The sequence below is a fragment of the Dipodomys merriami genome, unplaced genomic scaffold (assembly GCF_024711535.1).
Source record: "Dipodomys merriami isolate MVZ:Mamm:240054 unplaced genomic scaffold, mDipMer1.0.p SCAF_263, whole genome shotgun sequence".
Lineage (NCBI taxonomy): Eukaryota > Metazoa > Chordata > Mammalia > Rodentia > Heteromyidae > Dipodomys > Dipodomys merriami.
In genome coordinates this window covers 572,115-600,072 of record NW_027204082.1, presented here as the reverse complement: position 1 = coordinate 600,072, position 27,958 = coordinate 572,115, and the positions used below count along the sequence as shown (strand labels likewise).

Below are 27,958 nucleotides of genomic sequence, written 5' to 3'. Positions count from 1 at the left end.
CCACCAATCCTGTTTATTGAAATGCTTTTATACATCTTTTCAAGTTCCACTTATGTCCATTACCTTGAGACTGGTCTCAAGCCAGAACAGAAATAGAGGTCAGAAGATCACCAGATATGTCCAATAAACTAGGCAGCCATTTTATCTACTTACAACGTTTCAGTGCCAATAACTCACTATTTTGTTTATCTCTCTAAGATCCATATGGGTTTACAGCACTATTTAATCAAGACCTGCCAGCCCAGCTGTGTTCCTCTGGATGAAAAACTCCTGCCCCAACTTCTAAAAGAAGCAGGCTATGCTACTCATATGGTCGGAAAATGGCACCTGGGAATGTACCGGAAAGAATGTCTTCCAACCCGCCGAGGATTTGATACCTATTTTGGTAATGGAAATGTAAATATGTGTTTTTTTTTTAACCCAGACTAACTCTAGCCATCTCATAAAACACACCCAAGTGGAATCAAATGAAATAACTGGAAAGTTGAAGACAGAGTGAATCAGTGGGCCGCCTTCTAATGTTACCTCCATCCATGGCTCTGCACTCAGCTCATGGTGGACATGCGCCCACAGCAAGGCAGTGCCAGAACACTCAGTGCCACCGTAGAGCTGTGGAAGAGTCACTGTTTCCACATCAGAGGGCAATGTACTCTCTGGAACTTTCTTATGTAAAGGGTACAACTGCTTTTCTTTAATTACAGGCAAAACCTAAAGTAAGATTATTTTATTTACAAACGTATATAATAGTTATTTTCTCTCTATGAACTGAAGACTTTTAATCCCTTTTGAGAATTTGGAGAAAAAAAAAACACGTTTCCCTTGGCATCTTTTTGCCATCTGTGAGATCTATTGTGAAAATACTAAGTGGGGAAGGATCAATTTAAAAATTAATATTAATAGAATGGGGAGGGCAAATAACAAATGGCAATAGGTCTGATAATCAGACCTATTTTATAAGTATTTTATAAGTATTTTATCAACTTGGTAACCCTGTAAAAAATAAATATGAACCTAAAGTTTGTTTTAAAATGTGCCTTCTGAAATCTGTTACTAACTGTACCACAATTAATAACCTGTTTATCTTGCCAGCAGCTGTATATCTTTCTGTCAGGCTCTTTTTATGTTGAGCTATCTTTCTGTCTAACTATTTAGCTACCTACCTACCTGCCATCTGCTTCTTCATTTATTTACAGTCTTCCATAGCCAAAAAGGAACACACAGTGAACATAAAACATTTAACTAGAACAACAAAATCAGAGTGATTAGAAAATGATGAGATAGTTTATGGGCACCAAATTGCAGAAAGACTGCATAGTCTTAGGAGGGATTTGCATTTGATATTAAGATTCAAGACTTCTGAAGTCCAAAGGAAGAAAAAAAGCAAAATGAAAAAGGCTGTGAGTCTCCTTATTCACAAGAGAGATGGAAACCAGATGTTCAGAAGAGTAAAGCATTTTCTGGCTCGTAGGCTTGAGGGAGATTTTTTCCTTTGGGAGAAGATAAGCTGGGGAGGGGACAACATCTCTTAAAAACATCATCTTAGTGATAAAGTGGTGGTTTTCTTGTGGATGTTTCTTGAGGTATTTTTCCCATTTAAGCTAGGGAAAACACAACAATACAATACAGTTAAAGGAATATATGTGGAGAGAAAAACAAGGCAATCGAAGCACATCTAACAACAACAACATAAAAAACAACGCATGACCTAGGGTTAAGATCAAGGTGCAAAGATATCAGACAGTCAATGTGTTGCACCTGCACTTCATCCATATGCCCTTAATAGAAATTACTAATCAGGCTTGGTGATATTTCTAGTTGTGAATATGTACTCCCAGTATTCTCCAATAGCTGTTAAAATGACTGAACTATTCATTGTATACTTGAATGTAAGGCAATTTGCTGTCTTGAAAGATAACAGGCTGTACATCTTTTCAAAAAATTTTTTTCCAGACCAGTTTATTTCACTTAGCAACCATCATCACCACCACCATCACCACCACCCTGGATGCCTCCATGCTTTTATGGTTTGATAACTGTATTCATTACCTTTCAAAATTTTTATCCAGGCCTGTACTAAAAGATGAGGCTTGTGACTTACACCTGTAATCTTAGCCACTCAGGAGGCTGAGATATAAGAATCACAGTTTGAAGCTAGCCTGGGCAGATAAACCTGAGAGATGATTATGTTCAATTAACTAGTACAAAGCCAGAAGTGGCTATGTAGCTCGAGTGATAAAGCTCCAGCCTTGAGCAAAAAAGCTGAGCAAATAAGACCCTGAGTTCAAGCCCCAATACTGGTGCACACACACACACATCCACCCACCCACACCCACACACATACACAAACACACACAAATAAAAGATTTTGAATTTTTTGTTATAATTTATTTCACACTTATAAGTTCAATTGGACAAAAGGAAGTTATCATATCCTTTTATGAGTATGAAGAGCCTGACCTGAAGAGTCCAACTCCATCCCAGAGTAGTATGATGACCACGCAGACATTGTCACTGTTTGGGCTTGAAGGTTCTGCTGATCATAAATACACAAAAACAAGGAAATGTGCACTTTTTTTTTTTGCCAGTCCTGGAGCTTGAACTCAGGGCCTGGGCATGGTCCCTGAGCCTTTCTGTGCTAGCACTCTACCACTTGAGCCACAATGCTACTTTCAGCTTTTTCTGTTTATGTAATACTGAGGAATCGAATCCAGAGCTTCATGCATGCTGGGCAAGCACTCTACCACTTAGCCACATTTCCAGTCCCAGAAATGTGTACTTTTAAGTGGATGTATGTATGTAAATTATATCTCACTTAAACTGTTAAGGTATTCAGAGATTTTGTTGGTTAAAAACTATTTTCTAGGGCTGGGAAGGTGGCTCAGTGGTAGAGTGCTTGCCTTGCATGCATGAGACCCTAGGTTCGATTCCTCAGCACCACATAAGCAAAATGAAAAAAAAAAAAAGCCGGAAGTGTCACTGTGGCTCAAGTGGTAGAGCGCTAGCCTTGAGCTGAAGAGCTGAGGGACAGCGCCCAGGCCCAGAGTTCAGGCCCCACGACCGGACCCAAAAAAAAACCAAAAAAAACTATTTTCTAGCTGGTATAGTGAATCATGCCTTATAGCCTTAGCACTAGGTAGGCTGAGACAGGATGACTGAGAGTTCCAGGTTGCCCTGGCCTACATAGAGAGATTCCTTCTCAATAAAACAAAAATAATTTTTTTTCCATAATCCCTCACCCCCAGAGCACAAGCTTTCATTATCTTTAGCCTTAGAAGTTCAAATTTGTAGATACAATGAAAAAACCATGTGACAGTCACATGGTCGATTGGCTAGAGGTATAAATTGTTTTATTTCTATAATTATGTTATGTATAATATTATTTTAATACCTATGGTTTATATATCATCTAATCAAGTATATCCTATGTACATATTCTTCCAAATAGTAGAAAACAGTTTACATTAATAAATAAGGGGGCTAAAGTGACTTCCTCAAATTTTAATACCCACTGGTTGTTAAAAACGCTTACTCTGGCTAGGTACTTCTGGCCCACGACTACAATCATCACTACTCAGGAGGCTGAGATCTGAGGATCACAGTTGGAAGCCAGTCCAGGCAGGAAAGGCCTTGAGATTCTTATCTCCAATTAACCACTTAAAAACTGGAAGTAGAATCCTGGTGCTGGTGGCTCACGCCTGTAATCCTAGCTCCTCAGGAGGCTGAGATCTGAGGATTGTGGTTAAAGCCAGCCTGGGCAGGAAAGTCTGTGAGACTCTTATCTCTAATAAACCACTAGAAAACCGGAAGTGGCACTGTGGTTTAAGAGGTAGAGCACTAGCCTTGAGCTGAAGAGCGCAGGGACAGCGCCCAAGCCCAGAATTCAAGCCCCATGACCGACCAAAAAAAAAAACAACAAACAAACAAAAAACAAACAACAAAACTGGAAGTAGAGCTGTGGATCAAAGTAGTAGAGCCATAGACTTGAACACAACAGCTCAGAAACTGAACCCAGGCCATGAGTACAAGCCCTACAACCAACTAAGAAAAAAAAAGATAACTATGTCTAGTGTCTTGACCACTCTAATCACCTAGAAAAGGGTTGAAATTATTTTTGGATATATTACATGTACATTAACAAGTATATTGGATTTTAAAAATGTCTACTATTTATATAGAAGAAAAGTTTGCCATATAAAAGGTATCTTAAAGTCAACGTGTAATTATATTCAGGAACTGGATCACAGAAATGGAAGATTTAATTTAAAATGAATTGAGTTATTATCAAAACTTAGTTGCTGTTAAAAGGGAAGTGTAGCCAGATGCCAATGGCTCATGCCTACAATCTTAGCTACTCAGGAGGTTGAGATTTTAAGTTCTCTGTTCAAAGCCAGCCTGGGCAGGAAAGTTCATGAGACTTTTATATCCAATTAGTACTTAAAAATCCAGAAGTTGGGCTGGGAAGGTGGCTCAGTGATAGAGTGCTTGCCTTGCATGCATGAGGCCCTGAGTTGGATTCCTCAGAGCCACATACACAGAAAAAGCCAGAAGTGGGTGCTTTGGCTCAAGTGGTAGAGTGCTAGCCTTGAGCTGAAGAGCTCAGGGACAGTGCCCAGGCCCAGAGTTCAAGCTCCATGACCAGCAAAAAAAAAATCTAGAAGTGGGAGTGTGGTCAAGTGGTAGAGCACTAGCCTTGAGCAACAAAACAACAACAACAGTAACAACAACAACAACAACAAAAACCGGGAACAGCGCTCAGGTCCTGAGTTCAAGTTCTAGGATCAGCTTGTGCGTGTACACACATACACGCACACACACATTTAAAAAAAAAAAAAATAAAGGAAGTGTAGGACTAGAGGAAGGACCAGCCCTTTTTTTTTTATATCATTTTAAGATTTCTAAGCAGTATATATCAGAAAATTGCTAAAATCCCAGCCATTTATTTTTTGATAATTTCATTGAGATATAATCCACATACTATATGATTCACTCAAGGTGCACAATTCAATGCGTTTTAAATAAATTTCTAGTGTGCCATTACATTCCAGTCCATTTCATTTTCATTACTACCAAGTTTCATTTTCATCACTACCACCCCCCCAAAGAGAGGCCATACCCCATTAACCTGAACAGTCACTCCCCATTTCACTAACCATCCAGCCCTAGGCAGTCACGACTTTCTATTTCCATATGTTATAGGTATGTAAATATAACATTTAAATATTGAAATATGTATGTAAATATAACATGTAAATATTACATGTATGTAAATATAACATTTATATAAATGTAATCACAACATGCAGCCTAGCTTATGTTATTGCTAAAGGAAAATAATACTCTTTTGTAGAATGGGAACTTCTTTGTACAACCACTTAAAGATAATAAAAATTTTTTAAAAACATTTAAAACCAATACGAAAGGAAAATATGGAACATTTGCAGAAAGAAGTGTCAGTTAAGAAAATGTATTTTCTTCTGTGTTTAAATTGTGCAAGTAGGGGTAGGCAAGTGATGCTATTTAACAGCAAAATTGAGATAATTGTAGGTAGAAAAATCTGAATTCAGTGCTATAATTTAGTTTGATCTTTTGGCTCTGTTCAATCACATCTACAGGTTCTCTATTTAGAAACATTTGTGTCTTTCACCAGTGGGTGTCACCATTTGACAAAAGATGACTTCTAGGACTACATCTATAAATAACTTGGAAGCCAGTCTCTCAAGCTCAGTAACAACAAATTTGAATCCTGGACTTATTTATATAATTATCTCAGTAGAAATTTATACCATATCACATTAATCATATATTATTTTTGTAATTAGGTAGTGTAGTGTTCTCATCTATGCTAAATTTGACCTCTGATTTTTTTTTAAAGCAACATCATATTTACCAGGAGTCACTCACTAGTTACCTAATAGAGCCTACGTTCTGAAAGGCTTGACTGAGGAATGAATTTGTTTCTATGTAGTAACTCTTTAGTGAGCTCTACTACCAAATATAGAGATGTTTCTCTAATTAGTCTTGTCATTTGATTAACCCTGTCACAGGTAATCAATTGCATTAGTCAATTAAATGCTGAAAAATTAGTTTGTTTGACAAGTTTTATGCCCTGCTCACTGTTTTGTCTATCATTTTTATTGCAGGATATCTTCTAGGAAGTGAAAATTATTATTCTCATGAGCACTGTGCATTCATTGATGCTTTGAATGGCACACGATGTGCTCTTGATTTTCGAGATGGTGAAGAAGTTGCAACAGAATATAAAAATATGTACTCAGCAAACGTATTTACTGAAAGGGCTACAGCCCTCATAGCTAAACATCCACCAGAGAAGGTAATTTAGCTTCTTTAAGTATATTAAAATCTTGGTAAAGGGGCTGGGAAGGTGGCTCAGCTTGCCTTGCATGCATGAGGCCCTGGGTTCAATTCCTCAGTACCACATAAACAGAAAAAGCCAGAAGTGGCACTGTGGTTTAAATGGTAGAGCCCTAGCCTTGAGCTGAAGAGCTGAGGGACAGTACCCAGGCCCAGAGTTCAAGCCCCATGACCAACAATCAATCAATCAATCAATCAATCTTGGGAAAGTAGGAAAAAGCCACTGTTGTTTAGGAAAAACTCTTTAATAGATTTTCTTTTTTGGGGAGAGGCTGGTACTGGGACTTGAACTCGGAGCTTTGTACTGGCTTGGCTTACTTGCTTGGTTAGCATTCTGCCATTTGAACTACACCTCCACCCTTGATTTTTGCTGGTTCTTTTGGAGATAGAATTTTTTTTTTTTTTATTGTGAGAATACCGTACAGAGGAGTTACAATTAAATGGGCAAGATAACATTTTTTTTTTTTTTTCCGGTTGTGGGGCTTGAACTCTGGGCCTGGGCGCTGTCCCTCAGCTCTTCAGCTCAAGACGAGCGCTCTACCACTTGAGCTACAGGGCCACTTCCGGTTTTCTGGTGGTTTATTGGAGATAGGAGTCTCACAGTCTCTCCTGCCTGGGCTGGCTTTGAACCACGATCCTCAGATCTCAGCCTCCTGAGTAGCTAGGATTACAGGCGTGAGCCACCAGCGCCCGGCAAAGTGAAGAGCTATATTCTTTTTTTTTTTTTGTCAGTCATGGGGCTTGAACTCTAAGCCTGGGTGCTGTCCCTCAGCTCTTCAGCTCAAGGCCAGCGCTCTACCACTTGAGCTACAGCGCCACTTCCAAGATAACATTTCTTATCAAGCATTGTTGCCTCCTCTTCGTTTCCCCTTCCCATCCCTTCCCATACACCCCCTCTCCCCCCATCGTATCCTCCCCCCACCTCCCACCAAAGTTGTAAAGTTTGTTTTTCGACATAACGACTTGTACATCTCATTGTTGCAATGGGTCCACCTGTATCCCTAGTTAAACGATTTGTTTTTTCCCTTCCCCTCCACAAATTATACCAACATCAAATACAGTTAAAGCATGGGTTTATACCATGGGGGAGGGACATAAAAAGCAACATAGAAATCATCTTATAAATATGTTAGAAACAATTGCACGAAAGGAAAAAAACAAAAAAAAATTTGAATACTTATCTTGGGGTTCATTCCCCTAACATCAACTTATCTGACCTTTTCTGGTTGACTCAGACATATACTAGTTATTGCAAATAAGGGAAACCATGGGACCTATGTTTCTTTGGGCCTGGCTTACTTCACTTAATGTAATTTTTTCCAAGTCTTTCCATTTCCTAACAAATGGGGCAATGTCATTCTTTCTGATGGAGGCATAGAATTCCATTGTGTATATATACCACATTTTCTTGATCCATTCATCTACTGAAGGGCATCTGGGTTGGTTCCATATCTTAGCTATGGTAAATAATGCTGCAATAAACATAGTTGTGCTGGTAGCTTTAGTATGGTCTTGTTTGTGATCATTTGGGTAAATGCCCAAAAGTGGGATTGCTGTGTCATAGGGGAGCTCTATGTGGAGTCTTTTGAGGAACTGCAGATAGAATCTTGAGGATATTTCTTTCCCAGTTGGCCTCCAATGGCAATCCTCTCCGTCTCAGCCTTCTCAATAGCTAGGATTACAGACATAAGCCACTGGCACCTGACCTCTAATAGATTCTTAATGCTGACATCTCTGATCAGCTGTGCCTGTGGTTGAACATGAGAAAGGGGAACATCCTCTCAAATACATAAAAGCACGTAGGTTTTAAACATAGATTTTTAAAACTAATATTCAGACAGTGGGAGCATTAGGTCATTGGCTTATACCCCAAAAGAACAAGCTAAGATTTTAAGGGAACTGGTGATTATCCTTTTAGGTGGGTATCATTTGACATTAGTTAAACATCAAGTAACTTGTTGAAGGTTACAGTTATTGAAAGTCAGAATCAGAATTTAAACTCACATTCTCAGACTCCAAATCTTAGCTCTTTAATCAAGTTCCCTAGTTCACACCTAGTGTCCAAGACCTCAAATTCTGAGTCCCCAATTATGATTCATTTAAATAGTTCTAGTCCCAATCATATATTAGAATTATTGAAGAAATTTGTAAGAAATACTAATGTCAAATATTGTGGTTCATTGGTCTGAGATGGGACCAAGTCACTGATATTTCATTGCCACCCCCACTTCCCACCAGTAATTCCGATGTGCAACATACTCTGCCATGTGTCAATTGAGACATCCTTCTCAAATCAGAGGTAGGTAGGAGCCTACTACCTTTTACTGTTTACCATCTAACAATACCTTCATTATGCAACAAGGATAATCTGCCTACAATACAAATTCATTCCTACTAAAGAACAATAGAGTATTCTAGTGTAGTGACCTCATAACATTAAGTGGATAAGAGGAAGCAGCTGGGGTGAAATGGTGCTCTGTGGGTGGGCTGGCTTAACTGGGGAAAGTACCTGGAGCTGAAACAATGAGGGACCCCAGGAGCTTGTGAGCCATATACGGGAGGGGTGCTGTTAGGGTTGCACTGCTCATAGATATGATTACAGAAGTCACCAGCTGAGAGAGTCATTTTCCTGCAGTGTCTGCAACACTGAACGTCAGAGTCCATCATTACTAGAGTCCTTAAACATGGACAGAAATGAATGGAATGATAAGTAATGCAACCACATTTGCTAAAGAGAGTGCAGGCGCGTGTTTATGGTTTCATCTCACAGTAGAACTTTGAAGCTTTACCAGTTTCAGGAAATACTTCTTCATCATTTTATCCTAGTGTTTAATCTAATTCTGTGCAAGTTTATCCCTTTTTTTTTTAATCCTGGTATTTGGGCTAAACTCAGACTCATGCTCTTGCTTGGCTTTTTCACTCTAGGCTGGCACACTACCACTTGAGTCCCCTCATCTCTTTTGGCATTTTGCTAGTTAACTAAAGATATACGATGCAGACTTTTTTGCCTGGGCCAGCATCAAACTGTGACCATCATATCTCAGCCTCCTAAGTATCCAAGATAAAAGTTGTGAGCTACCAGCACCTGGCATCAGGTGTTCTTTATAGTTTATAACATGGACAACTTGTCTAAGATGGAAATCATTAAAAAAAAAAACAACCATGGAGTATGTATAGCCAACTGAAAGCTGTGCCTATTTTAAAAGGACAGCTGAGGAGGAACTGAGGAGAATATGCAGATGTTTTGTAAACACACAGTGGTGGATGCTGGATTCAGGGAGAAATGTACAGCACATGTGTTAGGAAGGGATGTCCTTCCTTTTCTTCAGGGTAATTTCCATAGTTGTAACACTGCAAAGGGAAAGTAGTATTTTTAACAATGCAGCTTCCTGTTAAAAACGGTCCCACAGCAGTTTGCAGAATTAATGTAAAAACTGTCCCATAGAGCTCATCTACTAGAAGTTTCCTAAAGAAACTGTTAGTTCTTTGAGTACAACTCTTTATTTTTCTCTGCCATAATTTGAGAAGACATACCTTAATTTGGATGTCAAAGATGAAATAACGAGTTGAAAAAATTACCATGTACCTTTTTTTCACTTTACGCTTTAAGTTAGGCAGATATACAAATAAATGAAAATAAAACTTTAATCTTCACGGTTTTGTTAACATGGTGAGGTTGTTTAGAGTATATGTCTTAGGAGTTAAATAACAATACAAAAGGGGAAAGAACCATTAACATCTTAAATATGAGTATGCTAATAGCTTTAGGTAATAGATCTATATTTTAAGTAATACTGAACTTTTTTCATATGATTTTATGCTTAGGATTCTTGATTTCTAATATACATAAAATGTTTATAATTAAGGTTGGACAAAAGTAGTGGCTATGACTGAGTTGGACAGAGCAGGTATCTAAACCCAAGAAAACACAAAAGACAGATTAGAACCCAGCATGAACCAAAAATAAGTGGCACCAGGACTCTAGTGTTTGAATCAGAGTTACGTAAGGTTAGAATGGGCCAGCAGGTCTCCAAAGCCAAGGTATGAGAATGTTGGAACTCAAGTCCATAGACATACACTAATTAGGATCCCATTTCCAGAGTAACAGCTGCTTGCTTTGAGCTAACAGTGAGTTGGGGCTGTGGCTAGCAGATGTATGGAAAATGATTATGCTACTTACCCAGGAAGAACCACTGGACAAGTAGGCAGGATCCCAGTGGTGGTTGGAAAACTTTGATGCACTAGTTAATTGAGCCTTCCACTGGGCCAGAAAATAGCATTAAAAATGCTATTTTCCAACTTAAAAACCGTATTGAGCCAGGCACTGGTGGCTCACACCTGTACTCTTAGCTACTCAGGAGGCTGAGAGGTAGCTACTCAGGAGGCTGAGGTCTGAGGATTGTGGTTTGAAGTCAGCCTGGGCAGGAAACTTCATGAGACTCAGACTACTCAAAAAAGTGAGAAGTGGCACTGTGGCTCAAGTGGTAGAGCTCTTGCTTTGAGCAAAAAAGCTGAGGGACCATGCTCAGGCCCAGAGTTCAAGTCCCATGACTAGCAAAAACCCAAAGTCATGAAATGCTTCTATTTAGAGAATGAGTTGATTTATGAATAAATTTTTAGCCCTTCCAAGTGTTAAAAAATACTTTTTATTTTATTGGATGGAACTATTTAAAATGTATTGCATGTATTCCATTGGCTTTAACTTCATGAAATGGGCTGTAGTACTTGCCATTCTGTTTTCTGTTGACTCAATGCTATACAGATGGGAGGGGCTGTTTGCTCACACAGTAAACTTGCTCTGTACTGCTGCTGACGAGATGGGGGAAAAGATAACTTTTTTGTTCAAGATTACCTATTCATTCTGGGTTACTAGAATCTGGCCAGAAAGTAGCGTGAGACCTTTGTATGACCTGTGACAGTCACCTGATACCCTGGTCTTTACACTGAGATATGATTCTCACTTTCTCTTCTTATGTTTGAGTCAATAGAAGTTAGACCAATAGGAACTACTGTAGTTTTATACTTTTAACCACTCAAAAGTAATGGAAATGTCCTTAATTACTAGGGACCAGTTATGGAAAAGAAAAGCTTTTACATAAAGAAACTAAGACCCCGGGGCTGAGAAGGTGGCTCAGTGGTAGAGTGCTTGCCTTGCATGCATGAGGCCCTGGGTTCAATTCCTCAGCACCACATAAGCAAAAAGAAAAAAGCCGGAAGTGGCACTGTGGCTCAAGTGGTAGAGCGCTAGCCTTGAGCTGAAGAGCTGAGGGACAGCGTCCAGGCCCAGAGTTCAGGCCTCACGACCGGACCCCACCCCCCAAAAAAAGAAGTTAAGACCCCAAAATTAGTCAATTATTTGCATGTTGGGTTAGACAAAGAATAAATAGTAAACTGTGGCTAAATCATGTGGGAGGCTTAAAAGATAGGGTTATAAGCCAGGTGCTGGTGGCTCACATAGGTAATCTTAGCTACTTAAGAGGCTGAGATCTGAGGATCTCAATTCAAAGTCTGTGAGACTCTTATCTCCAATAAACCACTAGAAAAGCGGAAGTGGCACTTTGGCTCAAGTGGTAGAGTGTTAACCTTGAGCTCAAGAGTTGAGGGACAGTGCCCAGGCCCAGAGGAGGGGGGGAGGGGGAGAGGTAGTTTTTGTGTGTGTGTGTGTGTGTGTGTGTGTGTGTGTGTGTGTGTGTGTGTGTGTGTGTGTGTGTGTTTTAACAAGTTCTCTTTATTGAGACTTCCTGTTCTTGAGGATAAGGATGTGGTCTTTCCTTCTAGTGCAGGAAGAGGGTCTTTCACATAGTAATTTAATCTTCTCTCTTTAAAAAACAACATACTGGTCAAAGAAATCTTGCACCTGCTATTTTTCAAGTGTCTTTAACTTAGTTTGTGCTTCAGGATAATCTGTTTTAACTCCTTCACCTAATGAGCATATCTTCTCCATCCTCTCTCTCAATTTCCTCCATCCTCACAACATAATATTGGGAATTCAAAGCTGGGTCATAGATGCTCATGTTTATAAGTGTAGGAACCCCCAAAATGGTCTCCTATGTATTGCATTTCACATTCAGAGAACATTGAATGGAAGGTCTTGCAGTTGCCTCAGAAGGGAGGTCTTTCTGGCTGTATTCTGTCTCTTGATGCCCTTTGCTCCCTGGGGCAGGCTATTGGAATCTCTGCCTTTTCTTCAAGAAATAGAAATCCGTTTCCTTTTCCCCAAAGCCAAGAATAAAAACATAACATTTCTCTACTTGTCTATGGAAAAGCTGGCTGTAAGGAAGTTCTCTGATCTACACTTGACTGATGTTACAGAACTCATCCTAGGGATCCTGACACATACCTGAGAGGATGAAATATAAACTAGCTGTATCAGAGAAGTCAAGAAGACTTTGAACAGGCAGGCTTTCACCAGTTCTCCACTCCGTTTGTTCCCATTAGATTATGGCTTTCTACATAGCTGTCTCTACTTCATTGAATCTAAGCATCAAAATGGACAGATTATTCCATGTCTTTGGGTCTTTAGTTGAAACCTCCTAAGCCACACAATACTTAAATGAATGCATTATACTTTTCTCTTGTTCTTTTCTTACAGCAGGGTCTATTTGGACCCTTCTGATGGAGGCAGGGAAGTATTATACTTTCGTGTCAGTTGCCTCTGCCAATTACACAAAGAACAGTAGGGGAGAACCTAGAACAATTTACAGCACTTGGGGAGGAGGCCTTTGTTGTTCATGGTGTAGCACTTTGTTTTCTTCTAGAATGTGAAAATATAGTGATTTGATTCTGATTCTGATTCTGACTCTGATTCTTTGAAAGAATGAAATTTAAAACAGATTCTTATGTAGTATTTTCTGATCTTCCTTAACATTTTATGTGGGCTGCAAATTGTAGCTTTCAGGATTTTAACCCTATCTTCATCCAGTCCTTGGCTGTTGTCTGGAGTTAGCTTGCTGAAGACCCAGACCACTGCTTTCACCACAGAGCCATACCACCACAATCCTTCCTCACTGAGGTCTGGAAGAACCCTGGGGTTCTGGTATGATGTGTGTTATGGAGTGTACGTGTAATATGAAAAGGGTTGCTGTGGGTAGTGGAGGCATGTACAGATGTACGGTTCTGTCTTCTGTTATTTCATTTTCTACCTCTTTAGTTTAAAAATATTTTAAAGTAGTGTAATTAGTACTTAGCTATTTTTTAACATTTAATTTTTGGGAAATTTTTATTTCTAAGTTTTTGTTTTGTTTTATTTCTGGTACTAGGGCTCGAACTCTGGACCTCTTGCTCTCTCTTGGCTTCATCCCTCAAAGTTGACACTCTACCACTTGAGCCATGACTCCAGTTCATCTTTTTGGTTTCCAATTAAGATCTTCATATCTCAGTCTCCTGACTGGCTAAGGTTATAGGTGTAAGCCACCAGCACTTGGCTTATTTCTAAGTTTTCATCTGAAAAGATTTGAACTATAAATAAACTTTTGATTGTCTGTTGGCACTCTTTGCTGCATTACAGGAGTGTTTATGGTGTTTAAAACAACTTACCAACAGTAAAACATGAAATAGGAGTGCTTCCTAATTGCTTTCTTCTTTCACTCACTTATGAGCTCCAGTACTTCAAAGAATACTTTGAATACATCAAGGAAACTATGTTTATTCCTGTGTTCAGAGTTTCTGGCTTGCTGGAGAGTTCTGTAGTAGGAGGGAGCAGAATGGAAAGAGTGCCTTCAGCAAAGCTTGTTAGGCAGGGAAGATTCACCTGCTGTCCTACCTATGTTCAAAGCTATGGACAGGTTGAAGTAAGAAAATAAAATCAGTGGATCACTATTCTTGGTTTTCAGGAATTAGTTTGTTCTTATGTTAGGTACAATATCAAAGATGAAAATAGTGTGACATTTCTTGTTTTCTCATAAAATATATTAAAAAGGGCTGGGAATGTGGCTTAGTGGTAGAGTGCTTGCCTATCATGGCTGACATCCTACCAACTGACTGGGATTTGAACTCTTGATTTGACCTTTTTGCTCATTGGCTGACACTGTACTATCATACCTCCCAGCCTTCACAGTTTAGTTTTGTTTTGCATTTCTCTAATGACTAATGAAGTTGACCATCTTTTTATATGGTTAGGACAATTTGTATATATTTGAAGAAATATTTATTAAATTCTTTTCAGGGCTTTGACAGTATTACATGCCTATAATCCTAGCTAGTTGGGAGGCAGAGGCAAGAGGATCTCAACTTTGAGGCTAACCTGATCAAAGTTAGGGTGACTCTGTCTCAGAAACAAAATATAAACAATAGGGCTAATGTGTGGCTCAAGAGGTAGAATGTGTGGGCCCTGGGTTCAATCCCAAGTGTATTCTTCTTTCAAAAATCTTTGCCCACTTTACTATTGGGTTGTAAAGATTGTTTATATATATTGGATTTTCTTATTATATACTAATTCACAAATATTTTCAATGTACTTTGATACTATTTTTATTAACTGATAATTCTCGATTATCTCATTCTGTTTGTATTTAATGCTTCCATGCTACTCTCTTTATTGACACGAACATATTCTTTTTCCAGCCTTTGTTTCTCTACCTTGCTCTCCAGTCTGTCCATGACCCACTTCAGGTCCCTGAGGAATACCTAAAGCCATATGATTTTATCCAAGATAAACACAGGAAAATCTATGCCGGAATGGTGTCCCTTATGGATGAAGCAGTAGGAAATGTCACTGCAGCCTTAAAAAGCTATGGGTTCTGGAACAACACGGTGTTCATCTTCTCCACAGGTAAGTCTGTCAATAAACTCATCTCTTGGTGAAGCTTAAGACACAGTGTTCAATAAGTGGAAAGAAGATAAATTGGAACAGTTAGCATTTCCTTATTAAAACAAATGCTAACTGCAGTAGTGGAGACATGACTGAAATGGATAGAAAGATGTACCTGAGGAAAGAGAATTAGGTGCTTTTTCTCCTTTCCTTTAGATATCAGAATATTCTAGCAGTATACTTGAAACTAAGTACTCAGTAACTGCATAAATGAGTCCCTGGGCTAGAAGTAGCTATTTCTATATTACATCCCAGCCATCTTCTATGAATACGACTACCGGGGACTGGGGGGAATGAGCATTTGTATCAGTGTAGACATGAATTATGACATTATATAAATAAGAAATGAAGCCAGTTCAATTTAGGTAGAGGCTCAAAGTGCTCATTATTTTGTATTAAAAATTTTTCTAACAATAAAGTTATAGATGTTGGGCTGGGAAGGTGGCTCAGTGGTAGAGTGCTTGCCTTGCATGCATGAGGCCCTGAGTTTGATTTCTAAGCACCACATAAACAAAAAAAGCCCGGAAGTGGCACTGTGGCTCAAGTGGTAGAGAGCTACCAAGAGAGCTCTTGAGCTGAAGAGCTGAGGGACAGTGAGCAGGCTCAAGAGTTCAGGCCAACAACAACAAATAATGTTATAGATGTTGATTACAGATAAAACAGATAAGAAGGGAAAAAGAAAATTCATAATCTTGGCATCCAGAGCTGATTTTGGAAAAATCTTCATTATGGAAGACCTTTCCAATGGCAGACCTTTCCAATTCCTAATGTGTTACATATGTGATTCCCCATTTCCCCCATTACATACAATTTTCTAATATTTGGTTATGTGCCTTTAGGTATAGTCCTTTATTGTACTTCTGACACAGCAGAGCTTTGCTAAAGATGGATATGCTGAGCAACTGGGTAAGGCCAGGCAAGTGGCTATCTCTACTTGAATAGCCATGTTCAGTCAGGCAAGTGGCTATCTCTACTTGAATAGCCATGTTCAGTTGCCTCAGTGCCATCTAAATATTGTAATTTTATTTGTGTTCCTTGCTGTGAAAAGGGTTAAATGTAAGATAGGTTTTTCTCCAAAAGTTATCCTTCAAAAAATAGGAAGACATCTTGCTGGGAAGGTGGCTCAGTGGTAAAGCGCTTGCCTTGCATGCCTGAGGCCCTGGGTTTGATTCCTCAGCACCACATAACCAAAAAGAAAAAAGCCGGAAGTGGCGCTGTGGCTCAAGTGGTAGAGTGCTAGCCTTGAGCTGAAGAGCTGAGGGACAGCGCCCAGGCCCAGAGTTCAGGCCCCACGACCGGACCCCACCAAAAAAAATAGGAAGAAATCTTATATTTAATTCCTTACATAATGTATCATTTATTTTAAAGAGTCTGGAATAGCATATGATCCATGCTGGTATTAAATGCCTACAAAGTCTCTAGAAAGAACCAGCGAAAAGGAGGCTAGAATGTTTAACACTAATTCCTAGAATGTTACCTCACAATTTCAAAAATTAGAGATGGCAAGTTTATTAAAACATACCTTTGTTATATCACAGCTACACAACTTCAGGACAAATGATGTCCTAAATTGCAAGTGTATATGAAGTAATACATTATCCATGGGAAAGACATGCTTAGAAGGGAAAAAGTAGGGTTGGAAGACTGTTTTAAGTATCTCAGAGTGGCTCTCATGATCACAGAGATAGATATTGGTATCAGGATTGCATGCAAAGAGGTGGATATATGATAATAAAACTTATTTTAGCTCAATATTTATGGTATTAAATCTTTGTTCATAATTATTTTAAAATAAGGAGTTGACTTTAATGAATATCTGTAACGCTTTAGTTATCCAAGATGACAGTGGTGATTCTTACTGAAAAAGTGAGGATTACCTTGTGGGAGGGTTATTTTATATTCTGGCACTGTGCTTAAATTAACATATATATTAATGTTAGATATGTATGCTTCTTAATACATTTTTATTGTAAAAATACTGTACAGACTGGTTACGGTTACATGCGCAAGGAAATGAGAACATTTCCTATCAAGCATTGTTACCTCCTCCTTTGTTTTTCCCCTACCATCCCTTCCCTCCCACCTCCACAACTACACTTTCCCTCCCAAGCCTAAATTGTAAAGTTCAGTTTTCAACATAGTGTCTTGTACATCTCATTGTTACAATGGGTCAACCAGTATCCCTATTTAAGCATATTGTTGTTTATCCTTCCCCTCCCCAAATTAGAGAAGTGTATATACAAAATGCACGGCACAGACATCAAATACAGTGAAAACAGGGGTTATACTGTGGGGGAGGAACATACAAATCAACAAAAATCACATGGTACATTATAAATAGGTTAGAAACAATAGCAAGAAAGAAAAAACCACTTGTGTCCCTATCTTGGGGTTCATTTCGCTTAACATCATCTTATCTGGTCATATGTACATAGCTTTTGACCTTTTCTGCTTGTCCCAGACTTATACTAGATATTGCAAATAAGGGAAACCATGGGACCTATGTTTCTTTGGGCCTGGCTTACTTCACTTAATATAATTTTTTCCTAGTCTTTCCATTTCCTAACAAATGGGACGATGTCATTCTTTTGGATGGAGGCATAGAGTTCCGTTGTGTTTGTGTGTGTGTGTGTGTGTGTGTGTGTGTGTGTGTGTGTGTGTGTGTGTGTGTATACACCACATTTTATTTTTTTAATTTTTATTTATTTTATTTTTTTATTGTGAAAATACTGTACAGAGAGGTTACAATTACATGGGCAAGATAATGAGTACATTTCTTTTACTTTTTTTTTTTTTTTTGGGTCCAGTAGTGGGGCCTGAACTCTGGGCCTGGGCGCTGTCCCTCAGCTCTTCAGCTCAAGGCTAGTGCTCTACCACTTGAGCCACAGTGCCACTTCCGGCTTTTTTCTTATGTGGTGCTGAGGAATCGAACCCAGGGCCTCATGCATGCAAGGCAAGCGCTCTACCACTGAGCCACCTTCCCAGCCCCAATGAGTACATTTCTTTTTTTTTTTTTTTTGGTCCAGTCATGGGGCTGAACTCTGGGCCTGGGTGCTGTCCCTCAGCTCTTCAGCTCAAGGCTAGCGCTCTACCACTTGAGCCACAGCGCCACTTCCGGCTTTTTTATTTTTGCTTATGTGGTGCTGAGGAATCGAACCCAGGGCCTCAGGCATGCAAGGCAAGTGCTCTACGACTGAGCCATCTTCCCAGCCCGAGTACATTTCTTATTAAGCATTGTAGCCTCCTCCTTTGTTTCCCCTTCCCATCCCTTCCCATCCTCCCCCCCCCCCCCCGCCCCCCACCGAATCCTCCCCCCCCCCACGCCTCACCAAAGTTGTAAAGTTCGTTTTGGACACAACGACTTGTACATCTCATTGTTGCAATGGGTCCACCTGTATCCCTATTTAGACGATTTGTTTTTCCCCTTCCCCTCCACAAATTAGACCAACATCAAATACAGTGAAAGCAGGGGTTATACCGTGGGGGAGGGACATACAAAGCAACAAAGAAATAATCTTATAAATACGTTAGAAACAATTGCATGAAAGAAAAATAACATTGAATACATATCTTAGGGTTCATTTCCCTAACATCACCTTATCTGACCTTTTCTGCTTGACTCAGACATATACTAGATATTGCAAATAAGGGAAACCATGGGACCTATGTTTCTTTGGGCCTGGCTTACTTCACTTAATATAATTTTTTTCCAAATCTTTCCATTTCCTAACAAATGGGCAATGTCATTCTTTTTGATGGAGGCATAGAATTCCATTGTGTATATATACCACATTTTCTTGATCCATTCATCTACTGAGGGGCATCTGGGTTGGTTCCATATCTTAGCTATAGTAAATAGTGCTGCTAAACATAGTTGTGCTGGTAGCTTTAGTGTGGTCTTGTTTGTAAACATTTGGGTAAATGCCCCAAAGGGGATTGCTGGGTCATAGGGGAGCTCTATGTGGAGTCTTTTGAGGAACTTCCATACTACTTTCCAAAGTGGTTGAACAAGTTTACACTCCCACCAACAATGAAGTAAGGTTCCCTTCTGTCCACATCCCCTCCAGCATCTGTTGTTGTTAGAGTTCTTGATTTTTGCCATTCTAACTGGAGTGAGGTGGTATCTCAATGTTGTTTTGATTTGCATTTCTTTTATGGCTAGGGAGGTTGAGAATTTCTTCATGTGTCTATTGACCATCCTTCCTTCCTCTTCAGAGAATTTTCTCTTTAAGTCTTTAGCCCACTTATTTATTGGGCAGTTGTTTCTTTGAGGATTTGTTGTTGGGGGATTTAATTTTTTGAGTTCCAAGTATATTTTAGATATGAGACCCTTGTCCATTGTATGGCTAGTGAAGATCTTCTCCCAATCCGTAGGCTTTCTATTGATCTTGCTAGCTATGTCCCTTGCCATGCAGAAGCTCTGTAGCTTCATGCAATCCCATTTGTCCAACCTTTCTTTGATTTGTTGTGTTTCTGGGTCTCTATTCAGAAAATTTCAGCCTGTGCCAAGGAGACCTAGGGTTTCTCCTATTCCATCCTGTAATGTTTTCAGAGTGTCTGCTTTGACTCCAAGGTCTTTGATCCATTTGGAATTGATTCTGGTGCAGACACCACATTTTCTTGATCCATTGATTTGTACACTTTATTGGGCTAAATCCAACTTTATTGTGTTATTTATTTTCATATTATGCCAAATTCAATTTACTAGGGTTTATTTAGAGTTTTTACATTAATTTAAAAGTTGAAGTAGGTTTCCTTTTTCCTCTGTGAGGTTTTATTGTCTTGATTAAATTTGCTTGATAAAATAATTTGGACATATTTTCTATCTTTTCTTTGATCTAGAACATACTTTTCTGAAAGTTTGCTAGATCTTCCTGGGGCCTTCTTTGGAGGCATTTAAAAAAGTTATCTCCATATTTCACATTTTTTTGCCTAATTATATTTAGATAATGGATTTTTAAAATATTTTAAAATTGCGTTTGCCTGAAATGCAGTGAGCCCTTTAGTCCACATACTGGGTTGTTCTTCACTCAGGACGTTTTCCTATTCATATGGTAGCTTATTGCTTTTCTTCTGCTTGATTTATTTTCTTTAAAAATATCTGTAATTAATAGGGATAGAGTATCTATTTAGCGTCTCAGTGAACTTTTTCTCATCCCTTTTTAGCCTTTTATCCTTTCTCAGCCTTCTGGAGCCCCTCTGCATTAACAGTTAGTCATTTTGACTGTTTCAGTTTTCTTCAATATCTGCATTTTTAGTTTCTTTGCAGATTTCTTTCTTTGCAGCCTTTGTTCCCTTTTCTCCTAAGCTTCTTAGTAATAATAATAACCAGTGTTTATTTAGTAATCTTAACTGCATGCCCAGGCCCGTCCAGCTTTTTCCTCCTATACTTTTACACTGTTGCTTGTGGTATAAACGTTTAAAGCTCAAAGTAAAAAATAATAATAATAAATAAAATAAAAATAAAAACTCAAAGTAACCCAGTGCCAGTGATTCATGCCTGTAATCCTAGCTACTCAGGAGGCTGAGATCTGAGGATTGTGGTTCAGAGCCAGACCAGGCAATAAAGTCTGTGAGACTCTTAAGTCAATTACAAGTAGAGGGCAGTAGAGGTGTAGCTCAAGTTGGTACAGTGATAGCCTTCAGCACAAAAGATCAGCACAAAAGATCAGGCCATGAGTTCAAATTTCAGGATTGGCACAAAAAAGAAAAAAAAAGAAAAGCTCAAAGTAACCCTATGAGATTGTTCTCATTCCCCTTTACTAATAAAGAACCAAAAACTTCAGGAAGTTGTCACTTGTCACACTTCAAACAAACAGAAGAGCCAAAATTTGAAGCCCAAAGCAAAGTGAATGTTTGATTACCTAGGTAATTTGTTACTTGGGGCCTCATCTTCTTTTCCTTTTATCTCATCCCATTTTTTCTCCACTACTTTGGCTTGCTTCAGGTCTTTTCCCATATTTTTCCTTTCTCTGATTCCTTCTGGGTAGAACTTTTTCAGAAATCTTCATTTTTATGTTAAATTGTTGCCTGCTAGATCCTCTTCACTGAATAAAAGCAATGAAGGATAGGACAGCCCTTACTCAGCCTAGCTCTTTAGCCTTACAGTTTGTAAAAATGATTTCAAAATTCTATTATCAGCACCTATCTGTCCATCTTGGTTTCTAATGTTGTAATGGGTTTTCATCTTGTATAGCAAGATGTTGGTCAAGAGAAACAGCACTAGTGGTTATTAGGAAAACATTCTTTATCCTGGACCAGTGTCACCATCTGTCTAGATGCTACCTGCCAGGAACCTGACTATAAGTAAAGGGTTAAAATGAGAGCTGATTCTTGAGTAACTGGGTCATGAGTTAAAACTAGGAAATTTGATGCTTGGAACCCTAAGGAGCAAACAGTGGTTGACCCCAGTATCTTGATGCAGCCATTCCACACTTACATTAACTCTTACCAGAATAACCAGTTTCAGGTACTGAGGTTTTGACTCTAAGAAGAAGCATTCTCTTCATTTTTTTTTTTTTTTGGGTCTGCTTGTGGGGTCTGAACTCTGGGCCTGGGCACTGTCCCTCAGCTCTTCAGCTCAAGGCTAGCGCTCTACCACTTGAGCCACAGAACCACTTCCGGCTTTTTTTTTTCTGCTTATGTGGTGCTGAGGAATCAAACCCAGGGCCTCATGCATGCAAGGCAAGCACTCTACTACTGAGCCACCTTCCCAGCCCCATCTCTTTATTTCTTATTTCAAACCTTTTCTGTGTTTATTCACAATTTATTGCCCAAAGTAGGATTTAATAATGTGCTATATAATATGTGATTAAACTCAAGGAGAGAAGACCTGGACTAAAATCAGAGCAATGATTCATTTTTTTCCAGTTTTTTCTATTTTTTCCAGTTATAAGGATAAGAATGCTGGGTACATCCAAACTAGTAAATGTTCAGTCCAATACACTGTGAAATAAGCTAGTTTCTTAGGATCAAGCTTGTATTTAGTGACAAGCTAGAGAGGCAAGGAGTTGGTTTTAAGTTTTGATGCTTAGGGAAACTAGTTTTTGAAAAAACTCATAATCAGAGAGAATTTATGCAGCATCTCATTCTTTGTCTCTACCAAGCATTTGCGTGCTTAAGGTAGTTCTCTCTGTGTCATCTGGAGACCACCACACCATACTTTGTTAAAGCGACATTTCCTACCGAGTTAGTTGGCTCATGCTTGTAACTCTAGCTATTTTGGAGGCTCAGATCCGGTTGATCACAGTTGGCAGTCAGCCAGGGCAAAATATTTGCAAGACCTCATCTCAACTAATAAAAAAAAACTGGATGTAGTTGCATGTATTTGTCATCCCAAGTGGGTGGGAAGGGGTCCAGGTTGGCTCAGGCAAGAAGGGAGCCTCTATTTGAAAATAAAAGTAAATTGGGCTGGGGGCATGGTTTAAGAAATAAGAATGGCTGCCTAGCAAGCATAAGGTTCGGAATTCAAACCCCAGTACCACCAGCCTCTTTTCCTGAAAGAAAAAAAAAAATTAAACTCCAAATCCCTTCACTTCCTGAGGTGATAGCTGCACCATATTCTAGATGTACTACATGTCACTGGATTGGACTTTTTGAAATAATTAGCTTTATGTACTTTAAATATCATGTCTTATAAAATTTTATATTTTTTGGTACTTTTTATTGTAAAAATGCTGTACAGAGGGGTTACAGTTACACGAGCAAGGTAATGAGTACTTTTCCTATTGAGCATTGTTGCTTCTTCCTTTGTTTTCCCCCTACCCTCCCTTCCCTCCCACAATTTTATCTTCTTTTCTTTTCCTTTTTTTTGATACCATTACCAGAGCCTTGAACTCTCAATCAGCGTTTTCATTCAAGGCTGCTCTCCACCACTTGAGCCATACAGCCAGTCCAAAGTTTAATTTCTTAGACTCTATCATAGGCATACTAAGAAATCCAGAGGTCTAGACCTATGATTTTTTTCCCCCTTAAGTCTAGTGTTCTATCATTTGAGCCACAGCTCTACTTCTGACTCTGTGTGTGTGTGTGTGTGTGTGTGTGTGTGTCTGTGTGTCTGTGTGTCTGTGTCTGTGTGTCTGTGTGTGTGTGTCTGTGTGTGTGTGTGTGTGTGTGTGTGTGTGTGTGTGTGTGTGTGTTGGGGGTTAATTGGAGATAATAGTCTCATAGAGTTTCCTACCCAGGCTGGCTTTGGACCGTGATCCTCAGATCTCAGCCTCTTGAGTAACTTTGATTTCAGATGTGAGCCACAAATACCAGGCTTAGGCCTAGGAATTTTTAAACAAAAATTCAGGTGAGAGAACCTTTGGGCTGAGGTACAGAAATAGAAACAGCTCTCAGAAACTAAATAGGTGTGAGCAGCTTTCATTTCAAGAAAATGCACTCATTTCTAGAAATAAACTCTTCAAAAAAAGCTGATTAGAAAACTCTAACTTGTTTTCTCATGTCCTTACTGCATATAAATTACAGCCTTGATTGATTAATGCCTCACTATAATATTTAATATTATTAATAAATACTGCCATCTGTGCAGATACATACTATACAAAGATTCCCTTCTAATTCTTCTCTGGTAGCATGTGGTCAGAAGTCAAGTCCTAGCTTTTCTGCTAGTGAATTATGTGGATTCTAGCTCACTTTCAGCATCTGTTAAATTAAAGCTGTTTGACCATTTACTCATTCATTCAGTGTCCATGGAGGAAGGAATTATGGAGGGCCTCTGATGGTACTGGGAAAGCACTGATGTGTTTTAAGCAGGCCCAGATTTTCATTTTAGGCTTGACTGGGTATTTGGAAGCAAGTAGGCCTTTTGCAGACTCTGACAATTAAGATGGGTGGACAGAGTGGTTGAATCGGATCAGAGCACATTGTATGCATAAATGGACATGTCAAAATGAACCCCCTTGTACAACTAATTGATGCCAATAAAAATACAGGAGGAAAAGGAAACACTTAGGAGAATTTTGACCTAATAACATCCTGTTACTAGGAAAGATGATTGGCTCTTTTTTTCTGGGGGGAGGAGGTGGTTCATAACGTTTGTTAGTGCTGCTGACAGTCTTAGGGGAGCCATTTCTTTTGGGAGTATTAGGATGCATTTACAGAGAGCGGGAAAGGGTGTAGCTCATGACCAGAATGCCTATGTAATCCATGAGCAGTAGTTTCACAGCCCATGGAGTTCTAGTGCACTAGACAATGGGAACAGGGAACATTTGGAAATGTATGGTAATGCTTTGGTTGCTACAGTGATTTCAGGGTGAAGTTGCCTTTTAGTGGAAAGGCATCACAGTTCTCAGGCCAATTCTGCACAATGGAGAAGGGTACTCACCCAGACATCAGTAGCACTACAGTTGTGAATTACTAGATCTTGTTACATAGCACATTTCTGTTTGGACAAGTCATTTATTGTAAAGCCTAAACTTTTAACATTTATTACCCAAGCTTTACAAAATTAGATGTAATTTAATACCTCAAATGGAATAAAAAGGAATCCTAACTAATTCTCTTAAATCTTAAATCCTAACTAATTCTCTTATATCTCAAGCATAGAATTCTCTTCAAAATAGATAGCTGGAAAATGGAAAGCCACTTTATAGGTTTAACTGTGTTTATGCAATTGACAAACATTAAAATATTACAGAAATTCTGTGCCAGAAATACAGTATTATGACTTCTAGCAAGAGTCTGTCTAGATACTGCAAACCCTTAAATGAATTTCTAACAAAGCTAAGGAAAAAATTCTTGTGTATCCATACTGTTTTTCTTTCTGCAATTATAAATGTATTTATAAAAATAAATTTCTCAAAACTATGAGACTGCAATACTTTTTTTCCTTAGCAATTATTGTTTCACCTCTTTAGATTTTGCATGTTAGTGTCCATACCAAGAACTTGTTGTATCATTTGAATTTTTTTTTAAAATTTCAAATCTTTTTTTTTATTGCGAAAATACCGTACAAAGGGGTTACAACTACACGAGCAAGGTAATGAGTATATTTCTTATCAAGCATTGTTGCCTCCCCCTTTGTTTTCCCTTACCATCCCTTCTCATCTCTGCAGGGGGGCCCCCTGCCCCCTCTGCAAGTTCATTTCTTGCAAATGAACTTATAATGAGTCCAATTGTAAAGAACAACTTCAAAAGCTATAACTTAGAATTTTTGATTTATTCATTGAGTACATTTTCTAGTGTGGAAAACCTATTTATACATTTCTGAAATAGTATTTTTAGTATGGTGGCCTTTTAAACAGCCTCAAACTAATGACAAGGAATCTGATAGGCCGTGTGTAGGTATCTACACCTCAGGGGTACTTTAAACAGATGACTAGTCAGTTATGTAGCCATTGGGAGATGGAAATTTGATTAAGACTTAGAAAGGGCTTTGATGTTTTAGGCCAAATAAGCAGAAAACTCACTTTATTAAACGGAAAACTATGAAGTTACAGGAAGATCATTGTGAATTTTGGACATACCCTTCACTGGTGGCTGGGAAGGTGGCTCATGCATGAGGCCCTGGGTTTGATTCCTCAGCACCACATAAGCAAAAAGATCATTTGAAATTTTATTAGTAAGAGTTTCTAATCTTTTGATTATTTCATTGAGTGAAAATAATAACCAGTGAAAATAAAGGTAAGAGGAAATTCTTGCATTTATATTTTCTTTGATGAACCACTGAACCCATAATCCCACACCTCTCAATTTCTGTATTTACCAGGTTTATCAGTGGTTTTTCGAAAAAAAATATTGCCTAATGTATACAATAAGTTGTGGTTGATATTTTGAATTTTTTATCAGGAACAACATAAATTAATCTATATTTTCATACTTCTATGAGGATAGAACACTGTGGTCTTTCTCTGAGCTTATAATTAATACAAAGCATGTATCAAATAGTGTATTTATTGACTAAATGGCAAGAAGTTTTCTAATTTATTTGGGTTTCATTTCTCCTCTTCTTTTGCATTCCATTTTAAAGGTCAGTTTAAGATGAAATTGTACACTTATCTCAGAACACCTTGGAGGCAAAATTCCCTTTGAGGCAAGAAGGATAGGCTACATGGAAGGATGAATCAAGATGAAATATAAATTCTGTATAGAAATAATCACCTGGAAAGCCATGGTTGCAGAAGAACAAGGGGATGAAATAAGATCAGGACACCACTAGCTGTCGATATGTATGTTTACATGTGTCTCATATGGTACCCACATCTGCTGTCTCCTACAGCAGTCTAACCAAATAGGCTGTTCATGGGAGAGGCATGCACAACTTAGGCAAATGCTCATATGGATAGTTTCATGGTGGCCTTAGTGTCACCCACTTGGACCAGAATAGTTAGCTCAGCAGATAACTCTGAAAAGCAGAAAAAAAATGACTTTATACCAGGTGCCAGTGGCTCATACCTGTAATCCTAGGCTGAGATCTGAGGATCATTCAAAGCCAGGCCAAGCAAGAAAATCCATGAGACTCTTACCTCCAGTAAAACACCAGAAAACCAGAAGTGGTGCTGTGGCTCAAGTGGTAGAGTGCTTACCTTGAGCTGAAGAGCTGGGGGACAGCACCCAGGCCCAGAGTTCAAGCCCCACAATTGACAAAAAAAAAAAAAAAGAATAACTATCATTATTTGCCTCCTCCAGAAAAACAATAGTTGTAGGACCAGTACTTGTGAATGATAATTAACTGCTTACAACATTTGGATATGGCTGTGATGTTCTTCATAGCATTACACCTCAGGGCCTTTGATATTTAGAAGGGGCTGGTTTTAGTTTTCTTGGGAATTCATGGAATCTATTAAGGACTTTTGTAATAAATCCTGAAAATAAGATTGATAATATAGGAAGCTCTGAGTAACTATTAAAGGTGAATCCCATTATCTAGTCCACAGGTGTACATTTGATACCATGGTTGAATAAAAAATAACTTGTACTTTCCTTTTCTATATATTTTTAAATTTTATTTTCTTGTAAATGACTTGTACTTTATTGAGCATCTTTTTTTGTTTGTTTGGTTGGTTGGTTTTGGGGCCTGGGCACTGTCCCTGAGTCTCTTTGTGCTCTTGAGTACTAACCTTGGTTAGTACTATACCACTTGAGCTACAACACCACTTTTGGTTTTTGAGTGGTTAATTAGAGTTAAGAGTCTCAAGGGGACTTTTCTGCACAGGCTGGCTTTGAATCACAGAAAGATCACATTCTAAAGCTAGCCCCAGAGAAAAATGTGAGATCCTGTCTGGAAAATAAAGTACAACAGAGTTAAGGATATGGCTCAAGGATAGAGTACCTGTCTAGAAAACTCCGGAACTACTCCCTGCCACCCACTCAAAAACAAAAGAAAAGAAAAAGTTTAGAAAGAGGAAAAGGGTCAACTCCAGATATCTTTGTGAAAATAATTTAATGAGGACGATAATGATAGTAACAGCCAATAATTGATAGCATTTGCTGTACCCTCAGCACTGTGCTATGTACTTGACAGGGGATACTCATTCAGGAGGAACTTCTATCACCCCTAGTTTCTAAATGAAGAAGTAATTGCTTAGAGAACAATGTAATTTGTTCAAAGTCATGCATGGCAACTCCTACATGTAGGGGTGGACTCCAACTCAGGTTGGTCCAATTTCAGAATACATGCAAATAGCCACTGTGTCAGTAAAGGAGAACATCCAGAGGAGAACAGAGGTCACCTGACAGCCATGTATGGAAGTCTAGAAAGTTGTTCTAGAAAGATAGAGCCAAACAGGACTTTGGAGATATCCCTGAACAATCTGGCTTTTCATTTTGAAGGTG

General features: G+C 38.8%; 1 protein-coding gene across 1 annotated transcript in view; it reads left to right on the top strand.

Moving 5' to 3' along the window:
• Positions 1-27,958, top strand: part of LOC138837133 (arylsulfatase B) — a 168,190-nt gene that overhangs the window by 16,701 nt on the left and 123,531 nt on the right. The window contains exons 2-4 of the mRNA XM_070035923.1: positions 199-385; positions 6,141-6,331; positions 14,935-15,142. Coding sequence (XP_069892024.1) covers positions 199-385; positions 6,141-6,331; positions 14,935-15,142 — 586 coding nt within the window. The remainder of the gene's footprint in view (positions 1-198; positions 386-6,140; positions 6,332-14,934; positions 15,143-27,958) is intronic.